Genomic DNA, 22,692 nt, shown 5'->3' with positions numbered 1-22,692 from the left:
GTGTGGGACAGGCTCAGCTGAATGGGGAAGGAAGCATGAGAGGTCCGGAGGGGCTGCTGGTGGGCTTCAGCAGGAGGCCACAGTGGAGGGAGAGTGTAGCTGGTTGGGAACAGAGAGGGGCATGTGTCTCGCTTATTTTAAAGGGAATGTGTTGTGAGGATTGTTGCACAACTATAAATATAATGAAATTCCTTGAGTAATAAAAAAATAAATAATAAAAAAATAAAACTAAGGGGGATGTGGCCCATAAACAGCAGAGCCCAGCTGCAGGCATGGGGGACCCCTCACCACTCCACACCCGCCGTCTAGACAGAGCTTCCTTCCATCATACCACCAGTGCCGGCGTGTATTCACCAGACCTGTGCCAGTGTTTGCGTCTGGACTCCTGGACGCTGGATCTGGATCAACTCCAGGGCTTAACCTTCCTGAGCCTCTCTTTCCTCTTTGGTAAATGTGTGTCATTTCCCTCGATTCCGTCAAAGGAATGAATAAGGTAGTTCACATCGGCATGGTACCTGGCCTGTAGTTGGCCCTCCATAAATGTCACTGTCATTGTCATGGGACTGTAACAGTGGCCAGGAGCCAGCTCCTGCCCTCAGCAAATTCACAGCCTGGGGTGAGGATGGGGAGCACACAGGGACACAGATAAATGGTGCAGTGGGGTTGGCAAGTGTAGTGAGGGAGACAGGGCAGTGGCCCACCACCTGGCCTGAGGGGGTCTGGGAGGACTTCCTGGAGAAGGTGATGTCTCAGATAAGTTTTAAGGTTGAGAAGAGTCAGCCCAGTGCAGGAAGAGGCGAGAAGCGGACTCCTGGCAGCAGGGCCAGCATGGAAGCTTCAGTATTCCAGGTGGAGAGTAATTCAAGCCATGCAACGTGTGAGATGGGACCTGAAGGGCAGGGACAGCAAATCGAGGTTTCAGATCAGCTGTGGCTGCTGCAGGGCGAAGGGAGTCTGGAGGCCAGTGAGGAAGGCGCTGCAGGCTCTTGCTCACCACTCCAGCCTCACTGGGCCTCCTAGAGGCGACGGTTTTCTCTCCCAACACCTTTGCCCTTGCTGTTCCCCTTTGCCAATTACGCCCTACCCATGGCTGCTCTTAAGGATGGATGGTCGCCACCTCCTAACAAGTGTTGTGTTCTCTCACAGGTCCGAGGAGCCATCCCCCACCGTGTGGCCAGGACAGCAGCGGGTAGCAGTGGCCATCATGCATTCTTCACGCCGCCCCTGAGTCCGGGAGTCCCAGCCCAGGGCCCGCAAGCCCGGTCCCCACGGCAGCACCATGAGCCACGGGCCGAGCCCACGGCTGGCTGAGTCTCCGCAGCTGTCCAAGGGCAGCCTGCTGACCATCCTGGGTAGCCCGTCGCCTGAGCGCATGGGGCCAGCCGACTCGCTGCCCCCCACGCCGCCCAGCGGCACGCCATCGCCCGGGCCGCCGCCGTCGCTGCCGCTGCCACCGGCGCCCACGCTGCTGGCGGACGGGGACTGGGAGAGCCGCGAGGAGCTGCGGCTGCGGGAGCTGGAGGAGGCGCGCGCGCGGGCGGCGCAGATGGAGAAGACCATGCGCTGGTGGTCAGACTGCACCGCTAATTGGCGCGAGAAATGGAGCAAGGTGCGCGCCGAGCGCAACCGCGCGCGCGAGGAGGTGCGCCAGCTGCGCCAGCGCCTCGACGCGCTCACCAAGGAGCTGGCGGGCGCGAGGCGCGAGCGCCAGGAGGCGCAGGGCGAGTGCGAGGCGCGGGGCCGCGAGCTGGCGCGGCTGCGGGGCGCTGGGGGACCCACGGACAGGACGCCCGAAGGTCCTGAGACCGAGCCAGAGAGGGAGCAGGAACCAGTGCGCGACGTCGGGTCTGAGAGACCCCAGGGCAGCCAGGTGCGCGGCGGGGAGCGGGCGAGCAAGGCTGCGGGGCAGGGCCTTCGCTGGGATCTCTGTTGGGGGAGTTGGGGGGGGGGACTGACTGACCCGGACAGAAGCCTGGCTCGGAAAAGGGACTAGTAAGGGCCTGGCCGCAGTGAGGTTTCATCCCTCCGGGGGTCAGATCCTGCGCTGCAGGCCTCCAGGTTATCTCCTTCCCAGAGACACCCCCCCCACCCCCACCCCCCCCCCCCCCCCCCCGCCCCGGGCCAGGGCAGAGAGTTCCCGGTTCTGGTGGTGTCTCCGCTCCCACACCTGAGTGGTCCACAGCACCGGGGAGTCACCCTTTTTGACCAGGAGCAGGTCTAAGAACTTACCTGGAAAGCATTTAGTCGCAAGCAGAGCTGAATCCATTCATTTGTTCAATTTGAATTTAGGGGAAGAGGTAAACATTTGTAACAGGTGTTGATCAAAGCTGAGGGTGGTGCCAGGGCAGTGGGAGCACAGGGGAGGTCCCTGATCGTGGCCTTGAGAGGCAGAGAGTGGCTGGTGAGTTTGGGAAATGGCATCCATCATTCGATGGGAACGTCCACAGAGGGCTGGGCTCTGCTTGCATATTATCTAGTTAATTCTCAGAGCAACTGCAGGAGGTGTTTGCTCCATAAAGGAGAACACTGAGGCGGTGAGCAGTTAAGTACCAATGGCTCCCAGCTGGTGACTGGAACCGCTGAGGGTTGACCCCAGGTGAACTCCGTAGACCATGGGATAATAATCAGTATATCGGGAACACTGACGGTGTGTGCGGAGGGCAGCCTCCCCCGAACCAGCAGGCCTATCACCAGAGGGCCGTCTAGGGTCCAGGCTCAGGTTGCTCCCAGCCCCATCCCCAGTCTAGCCAGCAACTCTAGCTGAGAGTCCTGGCTGCCCACTCCCCTCTCCTGCCCTGTAGCCTCCACCCTGTGGGCTAGAGTGGGTACTGCTGCCTCCTGGTGGTTGAAGCCCCTCTTCCCCAGGCCCACCTGCTGTTTGCAGGTGGGGTTTGTTGCTCTTCCTCGGGGCAGAGGATCAGAGCCCCTGTACATCAACCAGCTGCAGGTACTGTTCTGCCCTCTCTTCCTTCTGCTTGTGAGTCCCAGGCCAGGCGGTGGCCGCTACAGTGGAGGGAGCCCTGGGGTTGCTCTCCAGCCCATCCATGCTGTGCTGTGACTCACAGCAGGTCCCTTCCTCCTTCCCTGTCTCATTTGTAAATTGGGACTGTGGACCAGGCGGCATCAGAGGCCCCACCCAGACTGTCTGAGATACAGGAGTAGAATCTCAGTCCTCAAAGCCACTGTCCGGGCTGGATAGGGAAATTGGGACCAGTCAGGGAAGGGGCTGGCCCAGATGCATCTGGAAAGGCTGTAGGAAAAGCCAGCTTGGAACAGAGGCCATGGGCGTCTTGGGTCTGTGGTCAGAGGCAGGACATGGGCAGGGAGGGGAAGGGGTTGCGTTAATAATCCCTCGCTTCCTGCTGGTTCTGCTCTCAGAGGCTGCCTTCCTGTGTATCTTTTACCACGTCACTATCTTGTATCAGGTGTTTGCACCAGAATCTAGTCCTTATCTGTTGTGGGTATCTTTGCTGCTACAGTTATTCACACTAGTGCCCCCCCCCCAACATTTGCATACTTCCAGCAGCAGGGCCCTTACCACCTATTCTGGGAAATCTTCAAGGACTTAGGGAACCTTAGTGGCCGACTCTGCAGTTTCAGGAAGTGAGGGTGGAGGCGCAGAAGATGGTGTGTCCCTCGCTCTGCAGGGATGGAGAGCCAGGCAGCAGAAGAGGAAAGTGGGATCCAGAAGGATTGTGTGACTTGCCCGAGGTTACCCACCGAGCTGAAGCCCCTGGGCCTGGGAGAGGTCATGATCAAGACCAAGCGGGTGAGGGCTCAGCGTCCACTGGTCCAGCCTCCACCTTGGTCCCCACAGGAGCTGGAGCTGGTGGAGAGCCTGCTGAAGAGCAGACCAGAGGAGCCCGAGGGCTGCTGGGAGGCACGCAGCATCGGGGCGGGGGCCCCGAGGAGCAGCTCAGGCCGCCAGGAGCGCAGCCGGCTGCCCTGGGAGGATGCCGCCACCCTCGAAGAGGACACCTCCAAGTTGACAGCCCTGCGGCTACGGCTGGATGAGTCCCAGAAGGTGCTGCTCAAGGAGCGAGAGTGAGTCCCGGGAGGCAGGCTGGGGCTGAGGGGGTGGCCAGGCTGTTTCAAATCTGTTAGAGAAAGAGGGAAGCAGCAAAGGAGACGGGAGAAGGGAGTCAGTTAGGGGGCAGAGAAACCAGGAGAGACTTTCCTGAAGGAGGGAGTGATCAGCTGGTCCAGCAGGAAGAGGGCTGAGGACTGACCAGTGGATTTAGAACATGGAGGTCACCGGTGAGCTTGAGCGGGCACAAGCCTGATGGTGATGAGTATCTTATAATACCCTCTCTTCCATCGAGAAATTATATGCAGAGATGGTACAGCTTAACTACACACGCAACTGTAAAAATCAGCATAACACCCTTTGAAAGCAGAGGCAGAGATCAGGGCGATGCCAGGAAACATCAAAGACGGCCGGCAAAGCAGAAGCCAGCGGGGAGCAGGGCGCAGATTCCCTCTTACAACCCCCCTCACGTGGAACCAGCCCTGCCCACACCTAGGTCTTGGACTTGGAGCCTCCAGAGCTGTGAGACTATAACTTTCTGCTTAAGCAAAACAAACCAAGAAACCAGCCTATTGTCTTAACGGAAATGTAAAGAAATACTAGACTCTCAGAGAGGGAGACCCATGCAGTGTTGAGCACTGTGCGCCGGGGGCCGGACACTGTGCTTGTTACCCCGGCGCCTCATTCACGTCCAGGACAGAGTGCAGGGTGGAGGTCATGAGAGCACCTGGCCGTGACTCCCCGCCTGGGATGATGACAGGAGGGCCCCCGTCCTTCAGAGAGTCTCTAGACGGTGTTTTCCAGCTTTTCCAGCTGCAAAGCTGTGTATTCAAACCAAGCCTGCATAACACAGATGGGAGGGAATGGGGGTCTCAGTGGCAGGTGAGCCCAGGGCCCAGAGAGAGGAAAGCACTTGCTGGCCCTGGGGGCCTGGTCACTCCCCCACTGGGAGCTGGGCACCTGCAGTTGTGTGGGGTGTGGCGCTCCAGGAGAAATGCAAAACCAGGGTGCCGGCCACAGTGTGGGGTGCCGGGCCTTGAATGCCAAGGTGAAGATTTTGGATGTGGGCTTGACAGGTGCAGACTACACGGGGGGCACTCGGCAGAGGGCCCCCTCGGTGGGCTCACCCCCATGTCTCCCCTCCCTAGGGATAAAATGGCCCTGAGCAGGAACATCGAGAAGCTGGAGGGGGAGCTCAGCCAGTGGAAGATCAAGTATGAAGAGCTGAGCAAGACCAAGCAGGAGATGCTCAAGCAAGTGAGTCTTGGAGACCTGGGGTGGGGGTGGCGGTGGGGGGTGGGGGAGGGCTTCCTGGAGGAAGCAGCACTGCTCTGTTGTTGTGGGGTTTTTTTGTGTTTTTGGTTTTTGTAGGGCTGCACCTACAGCATATGGAAGTTCCCTGGCTAAGGGTTTGAATCAGAGCTACAGCTGCCAGCCTATGCCGCAGCCACAGCAACCCCAGATCATTAACCCACTGAGCCGGAGATCGAACCTGCATCCTCATGGATACTTGTCAGGTCCATTACTGCTGAGCCATAACGGGAACTCCTCTTCTTTTCTTTCTTTTTATTTTTTTAGCACTGCGTTGTTGAATTTCACTAGTGGGAATGGGAGAAAGAAGGGAATTCACTCATTCACACCAGCCATGTGCCAGGTTGTGTTCTGCATGCTGGGGCAGGCAGTGTCCTTACCTTCAGGAGCTCACCTTGAGAGGGCGTGGGAAGGGGGAGACCAACAGAACCAGAGAGATAAATTCAGAAGCCGTGAAAGAGGCAAAACAGTCGGAGAGGTGAGGCGGTGGGTCTTCAAAAGGCCTCTCCGTGAGGGTGACATTTGAGGAAAAAGTGATTAGAAGAAGCCACCCTTCAGAAGAGATGGGGGCTGAGGGTCTGGCTGAAGGCACAGCAAATGTGACGGCCCTGAGGCCAGAACAAGCCTAGTGTGTTCAGGAAATAGAGGCCAGTGGCTGGAGGGCTGTAAGTGAGAGGTGATACTGTAAAGGGGAGTTAAATCCCACAGGCTTCTTAGACCAAGACAGAGGGGGTTGCCTCGAGGTAACGTTCGTTGGGTGCATGGTGGGTGCAAGATCTTGCTGAAGCCTCATGGCAGTCAAGGCAGCTGGGTCTTGATGTCCCCACCCTGCCAATGAGGGAACTGAGGCTCCAGCAGGCAGGGGGTCAGGCTGGGCCTCCTTCAGGGCTTCCTATGCCAGCTCTGACGGCCACCAGGGGGCGCAGCCACCCAGGGAAAGCTGGGCTGGATCCCTGCTTTTCCAGAAGGCGGGAGGATCAGACCTCAAATCCTGAAACTGCCCTGGAAAACTGGTCTTAAAGTAGAATGAACATCTTAAGGAATCTCCTGAAATAGAGCTTCCCAGACCCCACCCTCACCCTCCTGAGTCAGCATCCTTGGGGTTGGGTCCAAGAGTCTGTCTTTTTAATCTTTTCAAATTGTGTGATCACTTGAAGAAAAGTGAGTGAAACACAACTATGTGGTTTTTCAGATACGTAATTATAATTTTAAAGATTCTCTTTTGCTCGTAGCTTCTTTCCCTCTGCATTACATATTTAAGGCTCTTCTGTGCCATTGCAAAGAGCATTTGTTCACCAGTTTTCCCCGCTGTACAACATGGAATCTGCACTTTTTTAAAAGCATCCCAGGAGTTCCCATCATAGCTCAGTGGTTAATAAACCCGACCAGTGTCATGAAGACGTGGGTTCAATCCCTGGCCTCGCTCAGCGGGTTAAGGATCTGGTGTTGCCGTGAGCTGTGGTGTAGATCGCAGACACAGCTTGAATCCCACGTTGCTGTGGCTGTGGTGTAGGCCGGCGGCTGCAGCTCTGATTGGACCCCTAGCCTGGGAACCTCCATATGCCACAGATGTGGCCCTAAAAAGACAAAAGATAAATAAATACACAAAAATACCCCAGGCGATTCTGATGAGACCAGCCCCACACCCACGGGCAGACCTGCCTTCAGCTCCACTGGATGCTTTCAGCCAGTGTCACTGAGGGCTGCCCTGTGGCTGGGGCCATACCGGGGTACAAAGGTGGGTAGACAGACACGCTCTCTGTCGTCCCGAGCTCACATTCTGGGGGGACGGAGAATATCCCCCTTAGGCAGGAAAGACAGGAGCCTCCTGGGGGGCGGCACTTAAGCCAAGACCTGAAAATGAGAAAAGGCAAGATACCTGGGAGAGGGTACCAGGCAGAGGGAGATGCCTGGGAGAAGCCTGCAGTAGACAGGAACGCAGGAATTTGGGGACTAGAGAGGTGGCCACAGTGACCAGAGCACAAAGCTCAGGGGAGCGAGCCGGGAGGTGAGAGGGGATGGGAGGGAGGTGGGCAGGGCTTCAGTGACACAGGGCTTCTAGGGGCCGTAGGGACGGGTCTGTCTTCATCCTGAGGACCCGAGCGATGGGAGTATGATTGGGTTCATCTTCTTTAAAAGCTCACCCCGGGCTACTGTTGTGGAAAATGGGTTGACGGGGGCGCCTGAGGTTGGACCCTGGACGCTAGCTGGTGATGAGGTGGGAGGGGAGAGACGTGGGAAGAGGCAGACGCGGCTGGACTCAGGGCCTGTTCTGGATACCCGGTGGCCTATTCGGGCACCAGCGCAGGCTCCTTCCCTGCACCAGCGCCCATCCCCCAGAGCCAGTGGACCTCCCGGTAACCGGCCGTGCTGTGTCGCGCAGCTCAGCATCCTGAAGGAGGCCCACCAGGACGAGCTGGGCCGCATGTCCGAAGACCTGGAGGACGAGCTGGGAGCACGCTCCAGCATGGACAGGAAGATGGCCGAGCTGAGGGGCGAGGTGAGGCCCCCAGCAGGGCCTTATGGGACCAGGGGCCCTCCCTGCATCCGTCAGTCGGTCAGTCATAAGAGGGCAGGGACCAGGCCTGTGCACGGGGGGGCGGGGGTGGGGGGGTCCAGCCCTACCCCGAGGGTGCTCCAGTCTGTGGGGGGCAGGCCTCCCTCCCACCTAGAGACAGCGCGCCCTTCCATCCTGCCCACCGTGAAGTAAGCCCAGGTTAGTTATCACCACTGCCGCTGGACCTGCTTCCTGGAGCCAAATGTGGTGATGGGAGGTGGCGAGGGGGCACATCCCACTCAGGCCCTTCCGTGCCCCTTCCCCATCCTGCCCTTTGCAGATGGAGCGGCTGCAGGCAGAGAACGCAGCCGAGTGGGGTCGCCGTGAGCGGCTGGAGACGGAGAAGCTGGGCCTGGAGCGGGAGAACAAGAAGCTGCGGGCGCAGCTCGGGGACCTGGAGGAGGCGCTGGCCCGGCGACGGCGGCAGACAGCCAGTGCCCTAGACTGCGACCTGAGGGCCAGCCAAGCCGCGCTCTTTGAGAAGAACAAGGTGGGGCCGTGGGGAGCGCAGCCAGGGAGGGGAGAGCACCTCCTGTGTGTCTGGCTCCAGCCTGAGGGAGGCCAGGGATCGGTGAAGTAACTGCTGAGGACAGCTAGCGACAGCGGTGGTGACTGGCCCAGCAGCTCCTCCGCCTAGGCACCTGCCAGGGGCCCGGCACTGTGATCATCACAGTAGCTGCATTTATTGGGCACCATGTGGCCAGGGCCCTGTGCCATTGCTTTTTGTCCATTATATCATTTAATCCTCTCAACAGCCCCCCTCCCCCCCGTTTGGTTTTTTTTGGCCACATCCACGGTGTGTGGAAGGGATCAAACCCATACCCCAGCAGCAGCCAGAGCCACTGTGGTAACAGTGCCAGATCCCGAACCCACTGCACCACGAGAGAACTCCTTCGCAGCCCTTCTGTTGACCCACCAGATGTTTATTGAGCACCAGCTGTGCGTAGGCCTTGCTTCAGTGCTGGGGACACAGCAGTGGATAGACAGGGCAGATGTGGCCTCCTCTCATGGAGCCAGTGGCCCAGAAGGACACAGACACTGGTCTCTCCATCACACATTCATGCCCATCAGGCAGCTCCGGGGCTGCTCAGGAAGAGGGCATAGGGGATACCAGGGGACCAGGCTCAGGCCCAGGGCCCAAGCAAGGCTTCCCTGAGGCAGTGACCTTTGAGCCCAGGTCTCAAGGGAACACAGACCTTGACTGGGGGATGAAATGACTCCAGGAGAGAATTTGGAAATAATGTGAATACATGTTGCATGGTGACAGTGACATGGAGCTCTGGAGGAACAGGGGAGGCCAGTAAGGCTGGAGGGAGTGGGTAAGAGGAACGTGGCAGGTGAGGCAGCAGCTCAAGGCCACCTTTATGGGTAAGAGGGGGTGCAAGCAGGTTGCAGTTCTGAGCGCTCCCCTGCTGCTGTGTGGAAGGCGGATAGGACGGCCGGCCCGTGGGGAGTCCGGCACTGTTTCCTGGGACAGCAGGAGATATGGAGGCCAGGACTGGCTGAGGCCAGTGGAGACGGAACAAATAGGCTGGATTTGAGACCACCGGGTAGTGCCTACTCCCATTTCCTAGATGTGAGAACTTAGAGAAGCCCAGAGCTAAAGGGTGGCAGCCCCCTTCCCGACTGCGCATGCACAGACCCAGAGCTGTCATGCTGTTTACACACCAGAGTTCTGACTTCATCCCGCCCCAGAAAACCTGACTCAGCTCTCGTCATCCCCATGTCATCTCCAGGAGGCACCGTGAAGTTCCATGTCGGGAATGGAGCCTCTGATTCCACCCGCCTCTCCCCACATTGCCCCCTAAGCCTTCTCACCTCACTGGGCGGCACCTCTGACCTCCAGCTGCTCAGCCAGCTCTAGTGCTGGTATTTCAGCTCTAGTGGGGGCATAGATTCTGGGGAGGTGGCGTGATGCCCTCTGACATGGACTCCACCCCCACCCCCCCGCCTCGCTCCCCTGCAGGAGCTGGCAGACCTGAAGCATGTGCACGGCAAGCTGAAGAAGCAGTGCCAGGAGAAGGTGGCGGAGCTGGCACATGCCAACCGGCGGGTGGAGCAGCACGAGGCAGAGGTGAAGAAGCTGCGGCTGCGGGTGGAGGAGCTGAAGAAAGAGCTGGCCCAGGCTGAGGATGAGGTGAGCACCTGCTGGGGCTCCAGGCAGCCTGCAGGCCTCAGCTCAGGTAGATAGGATGGGGCTGCAGGGCCCTCCCATGCTGCTCCGTGCTGGGTCCCCAGCACTTGGCACTCAGGGTAGAGCAGGTGGATGGGTGACAAATGGTGTGCGGCTAGGGAGATAGGAAGAAAAATGGAGAGACAAGGTGGATGAATAGATTAGGATGGATGAGTGGGTGGATGCAGAAGTGGTTCAATAGAAGAACAGAAGGGTAACTCCATGGATGGATGAATATGTGGATGAGGAAATAGGTGAACAAATGGATGGGAGACGGAGAGAGAGGAGATGGATGAGATGAAACAACAGATGTCTGATGATTGATTGGGTGGATGTACAGGTGAGTGGATGAACTGTGGGTGGGTGGGTGGGTGGGTGGATGGGCTGGTAGATAGCTGGATGTATGGATGAGCAGGTGATTGGATGGGTGGATGGGCGGATGAGTGGTTAGGTGGGTGGATCAATGGATGGGTATGTGGGTGGGCAGGTAAGATATATGGGCGGACGGATGGGTAGGTAATTGGATGGATAGATGGGTGGATGGATGATGGGTGGATATATGGAAAGACGGATGACCGAGTGGACAGTAGACAGATGGACAAGTGACTGGGTCAGTGGGTGGAAGAATGAATGGAGGTAAAATACAGAAGGATGGATAGAAGGGAAGATAGTATGGAAGAGTGCAAGGACCATGGGTAGGGTGAATGGGTGGCTGAATAGGTTAATGACTGGTGAGTAGGTGGGTAGGTCCATGGGCAGGTGGCATTCCCATGGATGAGTGGTCAGATGGACAGATTCATAGGGATAGGTTGGGAGATGGATGAATCAGTAACTTGGGCCATTGGAGGATGGGTAGATTTGGGAGGGAGGGGCAACAGGGAAGAAGGAGAGCAAAAGGGATATTTACCTGGAGGAGGTGGGCCTTGATCCCGGCCTCAAAGGAGAGACAGGAATTGCTCTTGGAGAAGGACATTCCCACAAAGGAGTGGCAGGAGTGGCTGGTCCTAAGTGGATGGTAGGTTGGGCCGCCCCAACCCAAGATGCTCTTGGCCCTGCTCTCCCCCTAGTTGGATGAGGCCCACAACCAGGCACGGAAGCTGCAGCGGTCGCTGGACGAGCAGACGGAGCAGAGCGAGAACCTGCAGGTGCAGCTGGAGCATGTGCAGTCCAGGTGGGCCCCAGCTGCAGCCCTGCGGAAGAGGCCTCCCAGCCCTGCCGCAGAAACAGGGCAGAGATGCTTCCAGCCCAGGGAAGCCTCTAGGTCAGGGTTTGTGCTCCAAGCTGGGCCTAGAGGGGAAGACAGAGAAGGAAGTGATCTGGACACCCTGGGGCCAGAATCCTGTCCTCTCCAGGCAGGAAGAGCCAGACCAGGAAACCAGGGAAGGGAGGGCAGGAAGTTAGACCATCTGGGAGGCCTGCAATTGTCCTGCAGCCCAAGAGGTCAGGCGCAGCGTAGGGCAGCAGACGGGGCCGCTGGGTCTGGGGAATCTCTGATAAGAAGAACAAGCAGACCCCAGGCCAGCTGGGATCTGAGGGATTGGAGGGCAGGGAACCAGGGAGGAGCCCCAGCGCTGACGGCGGCCCGACCCCCTAGCTGTAGGCAGGGCCTATCAGCCTCAGTGACAGAGGCCCAAGGGATATCAGACAACATCCAAGCCTCACCCCGTGTCACAATCCCTACCTGCAAGGACTGACTCTTCCTGGGCCAGGGCCAGGCCCAGGACAGGCCCTTACTTATTTCGGGGAACTGACAGCCTGGGCTCTGCAGCCAGGCCTGCCTGGGTGGTGGGAATTCTGGCTCTGCACTCAGGAGCTGTGTCATTTGGGGCCACCTAACGTCTTTTTTCTTTTTGTTTTTTGGCTGCACCCATGGCATGTGGAAATTCCCAGGGATCAAACCTGAGCCACAGCAGTGACAATGCCAAATCCTTAACTGCTAGGCCACCAGGGAACTCCCACGTAACTTCTCTTTGTCAGTTTCCTCATCTGTAAAATGGGGATGATAATAGTTTTTCTTACCTTGTGGGAATGCAATGAGCTGATCTATGCTTATGAAAGTAGCTGGCACATAATAAATACTTAACAGTAGTGGGGCTTTGATATTCGATCAGACAACATTGTGCTACAGGAATCATGCTCCTCTGAGAGAAGGGAGAGAAAGATCTTTTTTCCCCAAGGGGGCTGGCACTGAGACACAGGACGGTAAGTCCTTCCGCGGCCACACAGCTGGTGGAGGCCAGGCCAGACGGCCCCCTAGCCCTCTGCCTCATCCTACGCATGCTGAGTGTCTGGCTGAGAGGTGGGACTGTGGAGCCAGAGCTGACAGCCATGTGGCCTGGCTCAGTTTCCCCAGCTGCCTGGGATGCTGCCTTTAAAGTGCTGTGCAGGGCCCCAGGCCTGAGTCCAAGTCGGGCTTGGGGGGATGGGGGTTCCTGGCTGGTGCTGCTCAGCACCCCCACCCCCGCCCCGCACGCCGCCCCAGCACACACCCCTCAGAAGGCCGCCTGGCCTCAGGGCTTTCCCGCACTCTTGGCCGCATTCTTTGGGGGCCATCAACTCCCAACATGGGCTGGCCGGGTGCTGCCCAGCCTCTCAAGTGCTTCCATGGCGAGGGCGGGGCTGCCTAGGGCCGCTGCTTCATTTCACTCCCCAACTTTTTGAGCTTTAATGTTCAGGACAGCTCTCTAAATCACCCCGCAGTAATGGAGGCCCCGCCCGCGCCCCCCCTGCTGTGTTAATAATTCATGCCTTCCAGTAAGATGCAGCCTGGGCAGCTACTCTGCTGGGCTGAGGGGATGGAGGGAAACCAGGGGCTGGGGGCGCATTTCCTGCAGCAGCTCTTCTTAGAGGCCAAGTTTGCTTCCTAAATTTTAGCTTTGGGAATTGTAATGGGTGGGGGCAGGACGAGGGTGGAGCCCTTTCTTACTGACATTAAGGATGTAGGAGATTCAGAAGCCCGGCCCCCAAAGTCTCTCTCTCCCTATGGGCTTTAGAGCCCGGCTTGGGTTTGAATCCCAGCCCCGAGACCTGCAGCCAGCTGCTTCACCTCTCCAAGTCCCTGGCCCGCTCCAGAGGCAGCCGTTTCAGCTTAGGACCCAGCCCGACTCCCTGCTGTCTGTGGGACTTGGAGCAAATGACTGCGCTGTTCCGTGCCTCAGTTTCCTTGTCTCTTAAGTGGAGGTGACAGCAGCAGCGCCCTCACTTCAGAGGCGTCTGGGAGGGTGAAGGGAGATGAGGTAGTGTTTGTGAAAGACCCTGTCTGGTGCCTGGCAGCGGGAAGCGCTCAGGGAGGCTTAGCTGCTGTCGGCACCAGCCGATCCTGCTCATCCCTGACCCGCCCGCCCGTCGCCCCACCGCGCAGGCTCCGCAGGCAGCAGCAGAGCGCCCCTCTCTTTGGGAAGATCCGCAGTGCTCGCTTTGGTGCCGAGGAGGCGGGGGACGGAGCCAGCGACCTGGACGAGGATGAAGACCTGCAGATCCAGGTGGCCTAGACTCCCAGGGCTGGGCAGGACCGGCCCGGTGCCCAGGCCCCCAAGTGCCCAGGCGGACCGGCCACTGGAACTGATGCAGCTGCCTGTGCTCACTCTGGGAGCAGAGCCCGGTCTGCCATGGACGCCTCCCTTCTCCCCCACGGTGGGCCTCTGTGACCCCACCTGACCTGCAGCCCATGGAAGGGAAGCCATGGCCGTGTTTTATATATAATATATATATGTGCTGACGGTCCCTGGACCCATTTGGTTTTATAAACACAGAATCGCTCTCAGCCCAGTCTAGGCGCCCCGCTCACCCAGGACCTTCATGTCGGAGGAGAGCTGCTGGGGCCTCTGGCCAGGCTGCCTCTCTGGGCCTTGGGGGTCAGGCTGAGGCTGGGGCTGTTCATAGCACAATGTGAGAAACCCAGTCTTTTGTAATAAATGGAGTTCGGGTTCTCGGGGCAGAGTCCTAAGCGTGTGGCAGATGTGGGCGCCTGATGTGGGCGACAGACAGGATCGGCCTGCGCCTGTCACCGAACCTGAGCTCAGGAGTATTGACATGAAGTCCCTTGCGTGACGAATGAATGTGAGAAAGTGAACGCACACCTGAAGGGCCGCGTGGCCTGGAATCCAGCCCCTGTGAGGGGCAGGAGAAGGGACGGTGCGCGTCCAATCTGGAGGAGACTTCAGCTTGGGCACCAGATAGATTCACATCTCTTCTCTCTCTTACTGGCTGTGCAACCTTGGGGAGGTGACTTGCCCTCTCTGAGCTTTGATTTTGCCATCTGTAAATTGGACATCTCATAGAGCCGTGCTAAGAATTAGACGAGTTCCTTGGGAGCTCAGTAAAGGTTAGTTATTATGAAGTATTCCAAGGTATGCCCTGGAGAGGAGGGATTTGCCAGCTGGCTTCTGCTGTGAGGGATGAAGATCAGACAGCTGACTGGTGGGAGTTTGCCCAGAGGTAGGTAACAACACAGCAAATAATAAATCCTGTTGTCATTCCCGTAGCTCTGCTCTACGTAGTGAAATCATAGATAATTTTGGTTTTAGTTTTGTTTTTGGCTGGGCGCACAGCATATGGAAGTTCCCGGACCAGGGATTGAACCTACACCACAGCAGCAACCCAAGCTACTTCAATAACAATACCAGATCCTTAATCCACTGCACCACAAGGGAGCCCCTTAATTTTTTGTTTGTTTGTTTTTAGGGCCGCACCCAAGGCATGTGGAAGTTCCCAGACTAGGGGTGGAATTGGAGCCATAGCTGCTGGCCTACATTACAGCTCACAGCAATGCTGGATCCTTAACCCACTGAGCAGGACCAGAGATCGAACCTGCATCCTCATGGATACTCTTGGGTTCGTAACCTGCTGAGCCACAATGGGAACTCCCTTGTTTTTATTTTTGGTAATGTCTGAACCTTCTATAACCTGCTGATTTATATTAAATCTAGTGGCAAAGGTTATTACAAACACAGTAACCTACATTTTTGAATCCTCACAAGTTGAAGTGGCAGTCGAGACACCTGCCCTTGATGAGTTTCACGTGGGCATCAGGGCTGCTTTCAGTGCACGAGGGGCACTGTCATAACTGCTCTGGTCTGTGGGCCATGGTGAGTTCCCTGTGTTCACAGTGAGCACAGCAAGCCAGGCTTGGAGCAGGGGCCTGGCACCAACGAAGAGTTAAATTCGGTTGAGAAAGAGGCTCCCCGCTGGGGGTGGCAGCTGCACTGCAGGCCTTCTCTCTTTGCAGCCCATTCTGAGGGACCCCTGGGGCCATGGTGCTGGGACCCAAGGGCGCCACAAGCCCGGGGGCTGAGGCGCAGGGGGCAGCAAGCCCAGGAGCCAGCGGGGTTAATAAATACAACGCCGACTGATTGTGTCCCCTGTTGCTAAGCCTAAATTAACCATGCTGGTGAGGTGGGGTTTGCTGTGGCAAGCCCCAGGCCGCCTCCTGGGCTCTGAGGAGGGGAAGACGGGGTTGGGGAGACCCAGCCCCCAGGACCCACCACCCCCAGGCCTTCCCCCCTCCAGCGGGGGCCAGCGGAAAAGGTGCTGCAGGAAGAGGACCGTTTCCTGTGGGGGTGGGTGGGGGGTCTTTCTGTTTTCTCTCCCAAACAGGAAGCGGGCCCCAGAAGAGGCTGAAGTGCTGCCCTTTGACCCTTGGGAGCCGGGAGCCAGGCACTCACTGACAGCAGCCCCCAGAGCCGCCCCCAGGCCTCCGGGCAGGCCTGCCACTCCCAGACACAGAGCAGACCGTCTGGGTCTGGCCCGGCGGGCTCCCCCAGACTCTGCGGCACCTCCGGTGAGATAGTGCTGAGCAGAGGGGCCCATTACAGCTCTTGTCTGGGGGCAGGGCCGCTCCTGAGAACCTCTGTGAGGAGAGAATCTGGCCTCCCACTTGGAACAGACAAAGGAAACCCAAAGTCTTGGGAGGGAAACACAGCTGCGGACCCGGAACTGGAAGGGTCTCTGGTCTTGGAACTCACACTGCCTCCCTGCACACAGCCCTTCTGTCCGGTGGTGGTGGTGGCGGCGTCTGTCAACAGAAGCATCTGCTCCGGCTCACAGGATACCTTAAAAGCTATACTGAGAATGCATTGCTAAGGTTAATAATGGGACGTTTTCTCATAAAAAAATGTGGGAGTCCCCTTCTTGAGAAATCAGCACTCGGACCATGCTGGGCTCACACCCCTTGTGGCCTCACCTGCTGAGCAGAGAGGCAGGTGCTCCCTGGAAGGGGACACAGGCACCCGTGGGCCACAGTCCCCACGGCTCCCTGCAGCCTTACCTGCATCCCCCTCATCTCTGTCACCGCCTAGCCCCTAGAGGCATGCGAGGGTCTCCTCTGGCCTCCTCTGGTCTTTGAACAGGTGAGGAAATTGAGCGACAGAGCGGGAGGCGCTGGTCAGAGTCAGTGTGAAGCATAGCCAGGCCAGGTACATGCGTCACCTATGGGCCCAGAACTCCTGCAGGTTCCTTGTCACCACAGGGTGACTGCTGAGAACAGGTAATGTGTATGGAGCCGCACAGGGTGCTTCCCATCGTGAGTTACCTCTGCGCCAAGGATGCAGAGGCTCAGAGGGAGCAAGTAACTCTCCCAGGGCCACACAGCTGGTTAGTAGTGACCCTGGCCTTCCAGGTCAGGCAGTCTGAGACCAGACTGTGACCCCCTTCCCCCACCCCTCCAAGAAAAGGCCCCATATGGGGAACCCATGCCCCCCTTTGGCCCCACCGCACTCCACAGACCCTGCAGCTCCAGCCGTGTTGAACACCCTGCCACCCAGAACAGCCCCTCCTCCATCAAAGTCCCAGCAGCCCTTCAAAGCTCGGCCTGCTTGGTTCACTTTTAGAGTCTTAGCGGGTTGTGTGCTTCTCTGCTTCTCCCGCCCCACCAGATGCTCCCGGAGACCGGGAATCCTTCCAGCAGCCAGCACAGCACCCTAGGCCTCGTGAGGGAAGGAATGATGGACGGATGGATGGATGGATGAGATGTAGAAGGCTGAAGCCAGAACCACCCCCCACCCCCGACCCCCAACTCCAGACTCCAGCTTCACTGCAGTATCCACAGGACCAGTCCCAGACATCTTTCTGCTGGTCAGCCAAGGAGTCTCCCAGGTACTGAAAGTGGCAGCAGCCCAGAGGTAGCAGTGCCAGGGCGTCTTCTCACAGACCTGGAGCCAGTGAGAAGCTGGAGAACCTGCTGGGCCAGCCACTGCCCCACGCAGCCCCTTCTCCCCCTCCAGCATGAGGCTGGGGAGCCTGGAGTCTGTTCTCTGAAGGCTTGGCCTTCCCTTGCTCTCCAACCAAGTTCATTTGGCCACATCCAGGCAGCCCCTAGGGATCCCCGCCTTGTATTCTATGCCCACACTCCCACACCCTAGTGCCCCCCCATACCCTAGCCCTCCAGACAAGCTTGGCTTCCAGATCTAGCTGCTTTCTGATTGGCTGTGTGTCTTCTGGCAACCTCCTGTCCCTCTCTGGGCTTCCCTTATTTGTAAAATGGGGACACTAGCAATTGGGTTCTCTAAACACAAGATGACTTCACTGTTAGTGTTGCTTTTCTGGCTTTCCTTATGTTCTTCATCTTGTCCCAAGACCCGAGTGCCCCATCTGCCTGGGGGCCCACCAGCACCCTGGGCACCCCTGTGGGGCAGTGGGTGGAAGGGTTGGAGACAGAGGCAGCAGCCAGGAAGCAGCTGCAGTGCTCAGCCTGCTCCCCCTACCACCACCACCCAGCTCCTCTGCCTGCTAATTGCAGGGTTGCAAGATGCCAGCTGCCTCCCAGGCCCCAGGTGGCTGCCTCCCAGTGGATCAGGGGCTCCCTGGAAAGCCTCTGGGTTCTCCTCCAGCCCTACAGACGCAGCTGCGCGGGGATGGTCTCCATGGGGCTTAGCTCCCCTCTCACTCTGAGACGAGGACTGAAAAGGGGTAGACATGAAGGTTTCTTTGGCTCCCCCTTTGTCCAGGCCTCCCCCATGTCAGAGAGGAGCAGCCTGGCTGCCCCCTGCCCCACGCAGCCACGGCTCCCCACAGTTGCACAGGTAAAGTCGCATTCCACGTATTGGCCCATAAGGAGCTTCAGCCTTGCCCTTCAGCACATTCCCCAGTGGCCTTGGCCTCAGGCCCCTATTGCTGTGGAATGAAGTCCAGGCAGGCCCCTCTTTCCCTCCCCTCCTGGCTTACCCGGCATCCTCTCCATACCTGTCCACCGGCTGGAGTACCAGTTACCTGTTCACACGGGGTGACAGCTCCACCCTGGGGCATGCCTCGTCTGCTCGCACCAGATTCCCAAGAGCTGGATCTCAAGCTCTTGGGAATCTGGACCCCATGGATCCAAAGCTCATGCCCCTGCGCCAGAGGTAGACGATGGCAAGATGAGGAAACCAAGACCCAGAGAGGAAGGAACCAGCCAGTAAATGACAGCACCAGGATTCGAATCCGGGCAGCTCCAAAGACCAGGCATTCTCAGATACAGCTCTCAGCCCAGGTCTGAGCCTGGTTCAAAGCAGATGCTCCGTGAATGTTCAGGGAAGGGAGGGCGGCAAGAGTAAAGTAATGATAGTGCAAACTGCTGTCACCAAAACCCTTTTCCCTTGAGATCACTCAAGGCTCTTTCTCATCCAGCATCTGACTTGAGGCTCTAACTTGGCAGGTGGGGGTTGGGAACCTCAACCTCATCATTACCTGGACGAATTAAACTCAGGGCCAGAGAGCAAAGTGGCTTACACAAGGGCACCCCGCAACCGTGTCCTGGGAACCCCCGTGGTTTTTTTTTTTCTTTCATTTTAGGCCTGCACCCACAGCATATGAAGTTCCAGGCTACGGGTCAAATCAGAGCTACAGCTGCCAGCCTACACCACCGCCACAGCTATGCGGGATCTGAGTGGCATCTGTGATCTATACCGCAGCTCATGGCAATGCTGGATCCTTAATCACTAAGAAAGGCCAGGGATTGAACCTGAATCCTCATGGATACTAGGTGGGTTTGTTACCACTGAGCCACAATGGGAACTCCCCAGGGATTGTTTTTTTTAATAGGGTTATAATCTTTCACTCCTTTGAGCTCCGTTACAGTAACTCAGCGGGGGCGTGGGGAGCAGGCGGAGATGTGAATTTGCCTACATCTCTAACTCAACACCGCCTACCTGAGCTTCAGTTTCCACATCTGTAACATGGGGTGCTGTGGGGATTAGAAAGGACATTTATCAAGCCCCAGCATGGGCTTCAGCACCCAGAGGTGTTATTTGTCCCCCTTTGTCCAAGGACACCCCTCGTGTCTGTGTGGGAGACCAGTCGTCCTCACCGTCCGTCCAGTCTCAGAAACCCTCACCTGATCACCTGCTCAGTTGCCTGGATACCCTCCTTCCTTCCTTCCTTCCTTTCTCTCTTTCTTTCTTTTTTTTAAGTTTTATGGCCACTCTCACAGCACATCAAAGTTTCTGAACTGGGGATTGAATCCAAGCCACAGCTACAACCTACATCGCAGCTGTGGCAACTGCAGATCCTGTAACCAATTGTGCCAGGCTGGGACTCACACCTGCACCTCCACAGCAACCCGAGCCACTGCAGTGAGGTTCTTAACCCACTGCACCACAGCGGGAACTCCATCACCCAGGTATCTTAATTCCAGGATCGAATGGGGTTTAGACGATAGCACTGGGAGAACAGACGCACCTTTGTCTGTCCTTGGACCACCACCCCCTCCCCACAAGCCCACCCCATTGACAATAAACCGGAATTAGGTGTGTCACAAAATCCCTTGGGAATTCATCTGGTGGGAATCCTTATAAGATCAAGTTATCTGGCTGCCCAGTCCCCGAACGGCAAACTGAGGAAGCTGCCAGGCCTGGGGGTGGGGGAAGGACACAGAGAAAAAAAGAGATGTCACGGCAGGCAGTCTGCCTCTGCTATTTCTATTGAGGCTCATGACAGCCCAAGGAGGCCATCACAGACATCAACCCACTTTACAGGTGGCAAAACCGAGGTTGAGACCCTCAGCGGCTTCCTGAGGTCTCACAGCAACGAAGAGGCAGCATTTGAATCCGAGCCGCTGCTCTCTAGCAAGGGTGCTGGTAACCACTGACCCGCTCCCGGGGTACTTTGAATTTACCTCATGCCTCTTCCTGGCCTCCGGGGCTCTTGCAGGTCCAGGTCCAGGTGGTGTGTCTGCACAGCTGGAGCTCAGCATTCCAGCCCACTGGCCTCCTCACCCGCTCCTCCAAAACCCAAGTCTGTTCTGGCCTCGGGGCCACCAGACATGCTGTTCCTTCTGCCTTTACATCCTTCCCTGGCTCCACTAGCTACATAGATACTCCCTCTCCTGTGCCCGTTAACCCCCCTCGCAGTCCCTTGATACCGATTTTGCCAGATGGCTTCCCCTTCTGTAATTACCCATCTACTCACCTGGCTGGTGCTGACTCGCTAGCCTGGCAGTTCCCCAAGGCTAGGATTCGATTCGTGTTAGTCACTTTGGTACCCCCAGCCCCTATGCCTGCCACACAGCAGGAGCCCAAAAGCCTTCGATGAATGAATGAATGGGTGAAGAAATGAATGAATGACTCCCTCTCAGGTCCGTGCTCTGGGCGCCCCGAGGCCAGTCCCAGAGGCTCAGGTCGGTCCAAGGCAGTGAAGAGATGAAGTTAGAAACCAGGGCAGGCAAATGGACTGTGCAAAGTTTTTTGAGAGGAAATTCAAAGATGCAGTGCTATTAAAAATTGATATTTCAATGAGATAATTCCTCTCCCAGGCTTTTAATTGATTGTCTAAAAAGCCTTCCTCTGTTGTTGTGCTTCTTTATTTGCAGGGACCATTAATTTTTTTATGGACAATCAAACCCGGATAGAGCAGCGGGGCTATCTCACGGCTGATTTAAAAACAGTAACCAAGGCACCAGGGGCACACATCTGGGGCTGGACCAGGATCAGTGACGCGGCCCTGGAGCTGGCCTTGGCCCTGCATTTGGGGAAGAAGAGAAGGTCCTGCATGTCCTAGATACACACTCACACCTGCCCGCGCTGCCAATCGGGAGAGACAGGCCAAGTGAAGGGAGATGAGTGGGTGAGGGCCCCGAGGTGGGAGGGGGGCAGTGGCCACGAGGGAAAGCCTCGCTCTGGAAGTTGGGACCCCTGGGTACCCCCCAACCCTGTTCCACCAGTGGCAGCTCCCCACCGATCCGGGCCGCTGTTCTCCCGTCTGCCCCTTGCAGGGTGAGGCTAGAAGCAGACACGGAGGAGCAGGTGAGTGGGAGTCGGGACCTCCAGCTTCAGCTGCTTCACCTCGGGTGTTTCCTCATCTGTCCAGTGGGGGGACCTTTGACACCGGGTTCAAGGTCAGGGGGCTCTGAAAGCCACACAGAGCCAGGAAGGGCCACTGTGGCTCACGCTGCTGTTTATCTCATTTTTCTTCTCCCGGCCCTCAAGTCCCCTCCCCTCTCCCCTGAGGGTGACCTTGACCCCCTCCTCCCTCCTCCCTCCTCCCTCCTCCCTCCAGGCTGGTTCTGAATCAGCCTCCGTGCAAGGCTTGTGGCTGCAGAGGTGTTCCGTGCCCACCTGTCTGCTTCTCCCCAGCCCCAGCCTTCCCTCCAGCAGCCTGACAGGCAGCCGCCACGAGGCCCCAGAGGGTCCCCCGTTATAGTGGCAACAAACCAAGGCTGGGCTGGCCCCTGGCCCTTTCTTGACTGCCTTTCCCATGAGGTGGCCTCCCTCACTTCCTCTCTGCTGCTCCATGCTCCTGACACCACTTTTCTAGCAGAGAGAGACAGGCCAAGTAGGGTCAGCTTCCTGGGTGTGTGGCCTTTGCAGTCATACAGGGCCCCGAACTTTGACGGACCCTGTGCTTGGTTTAGTGCTCTGTTGTTGCTGTCTTAAAATTACTAATAACTTAATTAATTTATTTATTTTTAGGGCCACACCCGCAGCATGTGGAAGTTCCCAGGCTATGGGTTGAATCGGAGCTGTAGCTGCCAGCCTACGCCACAGCCCCGGCCACATCAAATCTGAGCCATGTGTCTACAACATACACAGACCTGTGACAGACCTGCAACCTGCAACGCTGGATCCTCAATCCACTGAGCAAGGCCAGGGATCGAACCCCATGTCCTCATGGATACTAGTCATGTTTGTTTCCACGGAGCCACAACTCAAAATTGCTAATAATTTTAAAGGGCATCCCACATTTTCATTTTGTACCGCGCCCTATAAATTACATGGCTGGTGTTGCTGCCAAGGGACAGGTTTGTTTCAGGAAATGGCCAGAGGCTGGGGCCCCAGAGCAGAGCCCCGAGTTTCGCCATCCCCCATCTCCGCCGAGAACTGGCCCTATCTCACATCTTCCCTCCCTGCTGTATTAGATCCCCCAGCTCCGAAGCCCTGTGGCTGCCGCCTCCCGGATGCAGGGGCGCTGAGCGGGGCATCACTTCTCCAGCCCTTTCTGTGTCTCTGATCCTGGGGAAGGGGCTGGGAGGAAGGCCAAGGGCTTCTCAAATCCATATGTTTCCCCCAGACTCGTACCACTTTCAAGTGGAGGCACAGAGCACATGAGGCACAGATTCATTTAAACGATCTGTGGAATTCATAATAGCCTTCCGTCAACGTGGGTTTTTTTTTTCCCCCCAGGCAACGGATATTAAAGGTACAACTGCTTTGACCT

General features: G+C 57.4%; 2 protein-coding genes across 9 annotated transcripts in view; both read left to right on the top strand.

Annotated features, from left to right (window-relative positions):
• Nucleotides 1-14,551, top strand: part of CCDC102A (coiled-coil domain containing 102A) — a 20,561-nt gene extending 6,010 nt beyond the window's left edge. For 3 of the 7 annotated variants that reach the window (XM_005655789.4, XM_084959820.1, XM_084959819.1), the window contains exons 2-9: nucleotides 1,147-1,870; nucleotides 3,818-4,044; nucleotides 5,176-5,284; nucleotides 7,722-7,838; nucleotides 8,176-8,385; nucleotides 9,862-10,032; nucleotides 11,136-11,239; nucleotides 13,430-14,551. In XM_005655789.4, the coding sequence (XP_005655846.3) occupies nucleotides 1,280-1,870; nucleotides 3,818-4,044; nucleotides 5,176-5,284; nucleotides 7,722-7,838; nucleotides 8,176-8,385; nucleotides 9,862-10,032; nucleotides 11,136-11,239; nucleotides 13,430-13,559 (1,659 nt within the window). In that variant the 5' untranslated portion in view covers nucleotides 1,147-1,279 and the 3' untranslated portion in view covers nucleotides 13,560-14,551. Of the gene's footprint in view, nucleotides 1-254; nucleotides 448-1,146; nucleotides 1,871-3,817; nucleotides 4,045-5,175; nucleotides 5,285-7,664; nucleotides 7,839-8,175; nucleotides 8,386-9,861; nucleotides 10,033-11,135; nucleotides 11,240-13,429 lie in introns of all 7 variants that reach the window. The other 4 variants (XM_013988526.3, XM_013988527.3, XM_013988528.3 and 1 more) reach the window with 2 other exon arrangements.
• Nucleotides 14,377-22,692, top strand: LOC146402245 (uncharacterized). Of its 2 annotated transcripts, XR_014805636.1 has the most exons (6): nucleotides 14,377-14,505; nucleotides 15,664-15,847; nucleotides 16,051-16,150; nucleotides 16,941-17,160; nucleotides 19,452-19,660; nucleotides 20,849-22,692. XR_014805636.1 is itself a non-coding variant. In XM_084959866.1 (4 exons), exons 1-3 carry the CDS (start codon nucleotides 14,420-14,422, stop codon nucleotides 16,147-16,149), a joined length of 369 nt encoding a protein of 122 aa, XP_084815992.1. In that variant the 5' UTR covers nucleotides 14,377-14,419; the 3' UTR covers nucleotide 16,150; nucleotides 16,941-17,595. The 2 variants fall into 2 exon arrangements, 1 of the variants encoding a protein (XP_084815992.1); XM_084959866.1 differs by lacking the exons at nucleotides 19,452-19,660; nucleotides 20,849-22,692 and having other exon boundaries at nucleotides 16,941-17,595.

This window comes from Sus scrofa, chromosome 6, assembly GCF_054392235.1.
Source record: "Sus scrofa isolate SSC_HxYL_T2T_F1_AM1 chromosome 6, Sscrofa_HxYL_maternal_Yorkshire_Landrace_v2.0, whole genome shotgun sequence".
In the NCBI taxonomy this organism is placed as follows: domain Eukaryota; kingdom Metazoa; phylum Chordata; class Mammalia; order Artiodactyla; family Suidae; genus Sus; species Sus scrofa.
Note: the sequence above shows the minus strand (reverse complement) of the source record. Positions and strands in the feature narration are given on the sequence as shown.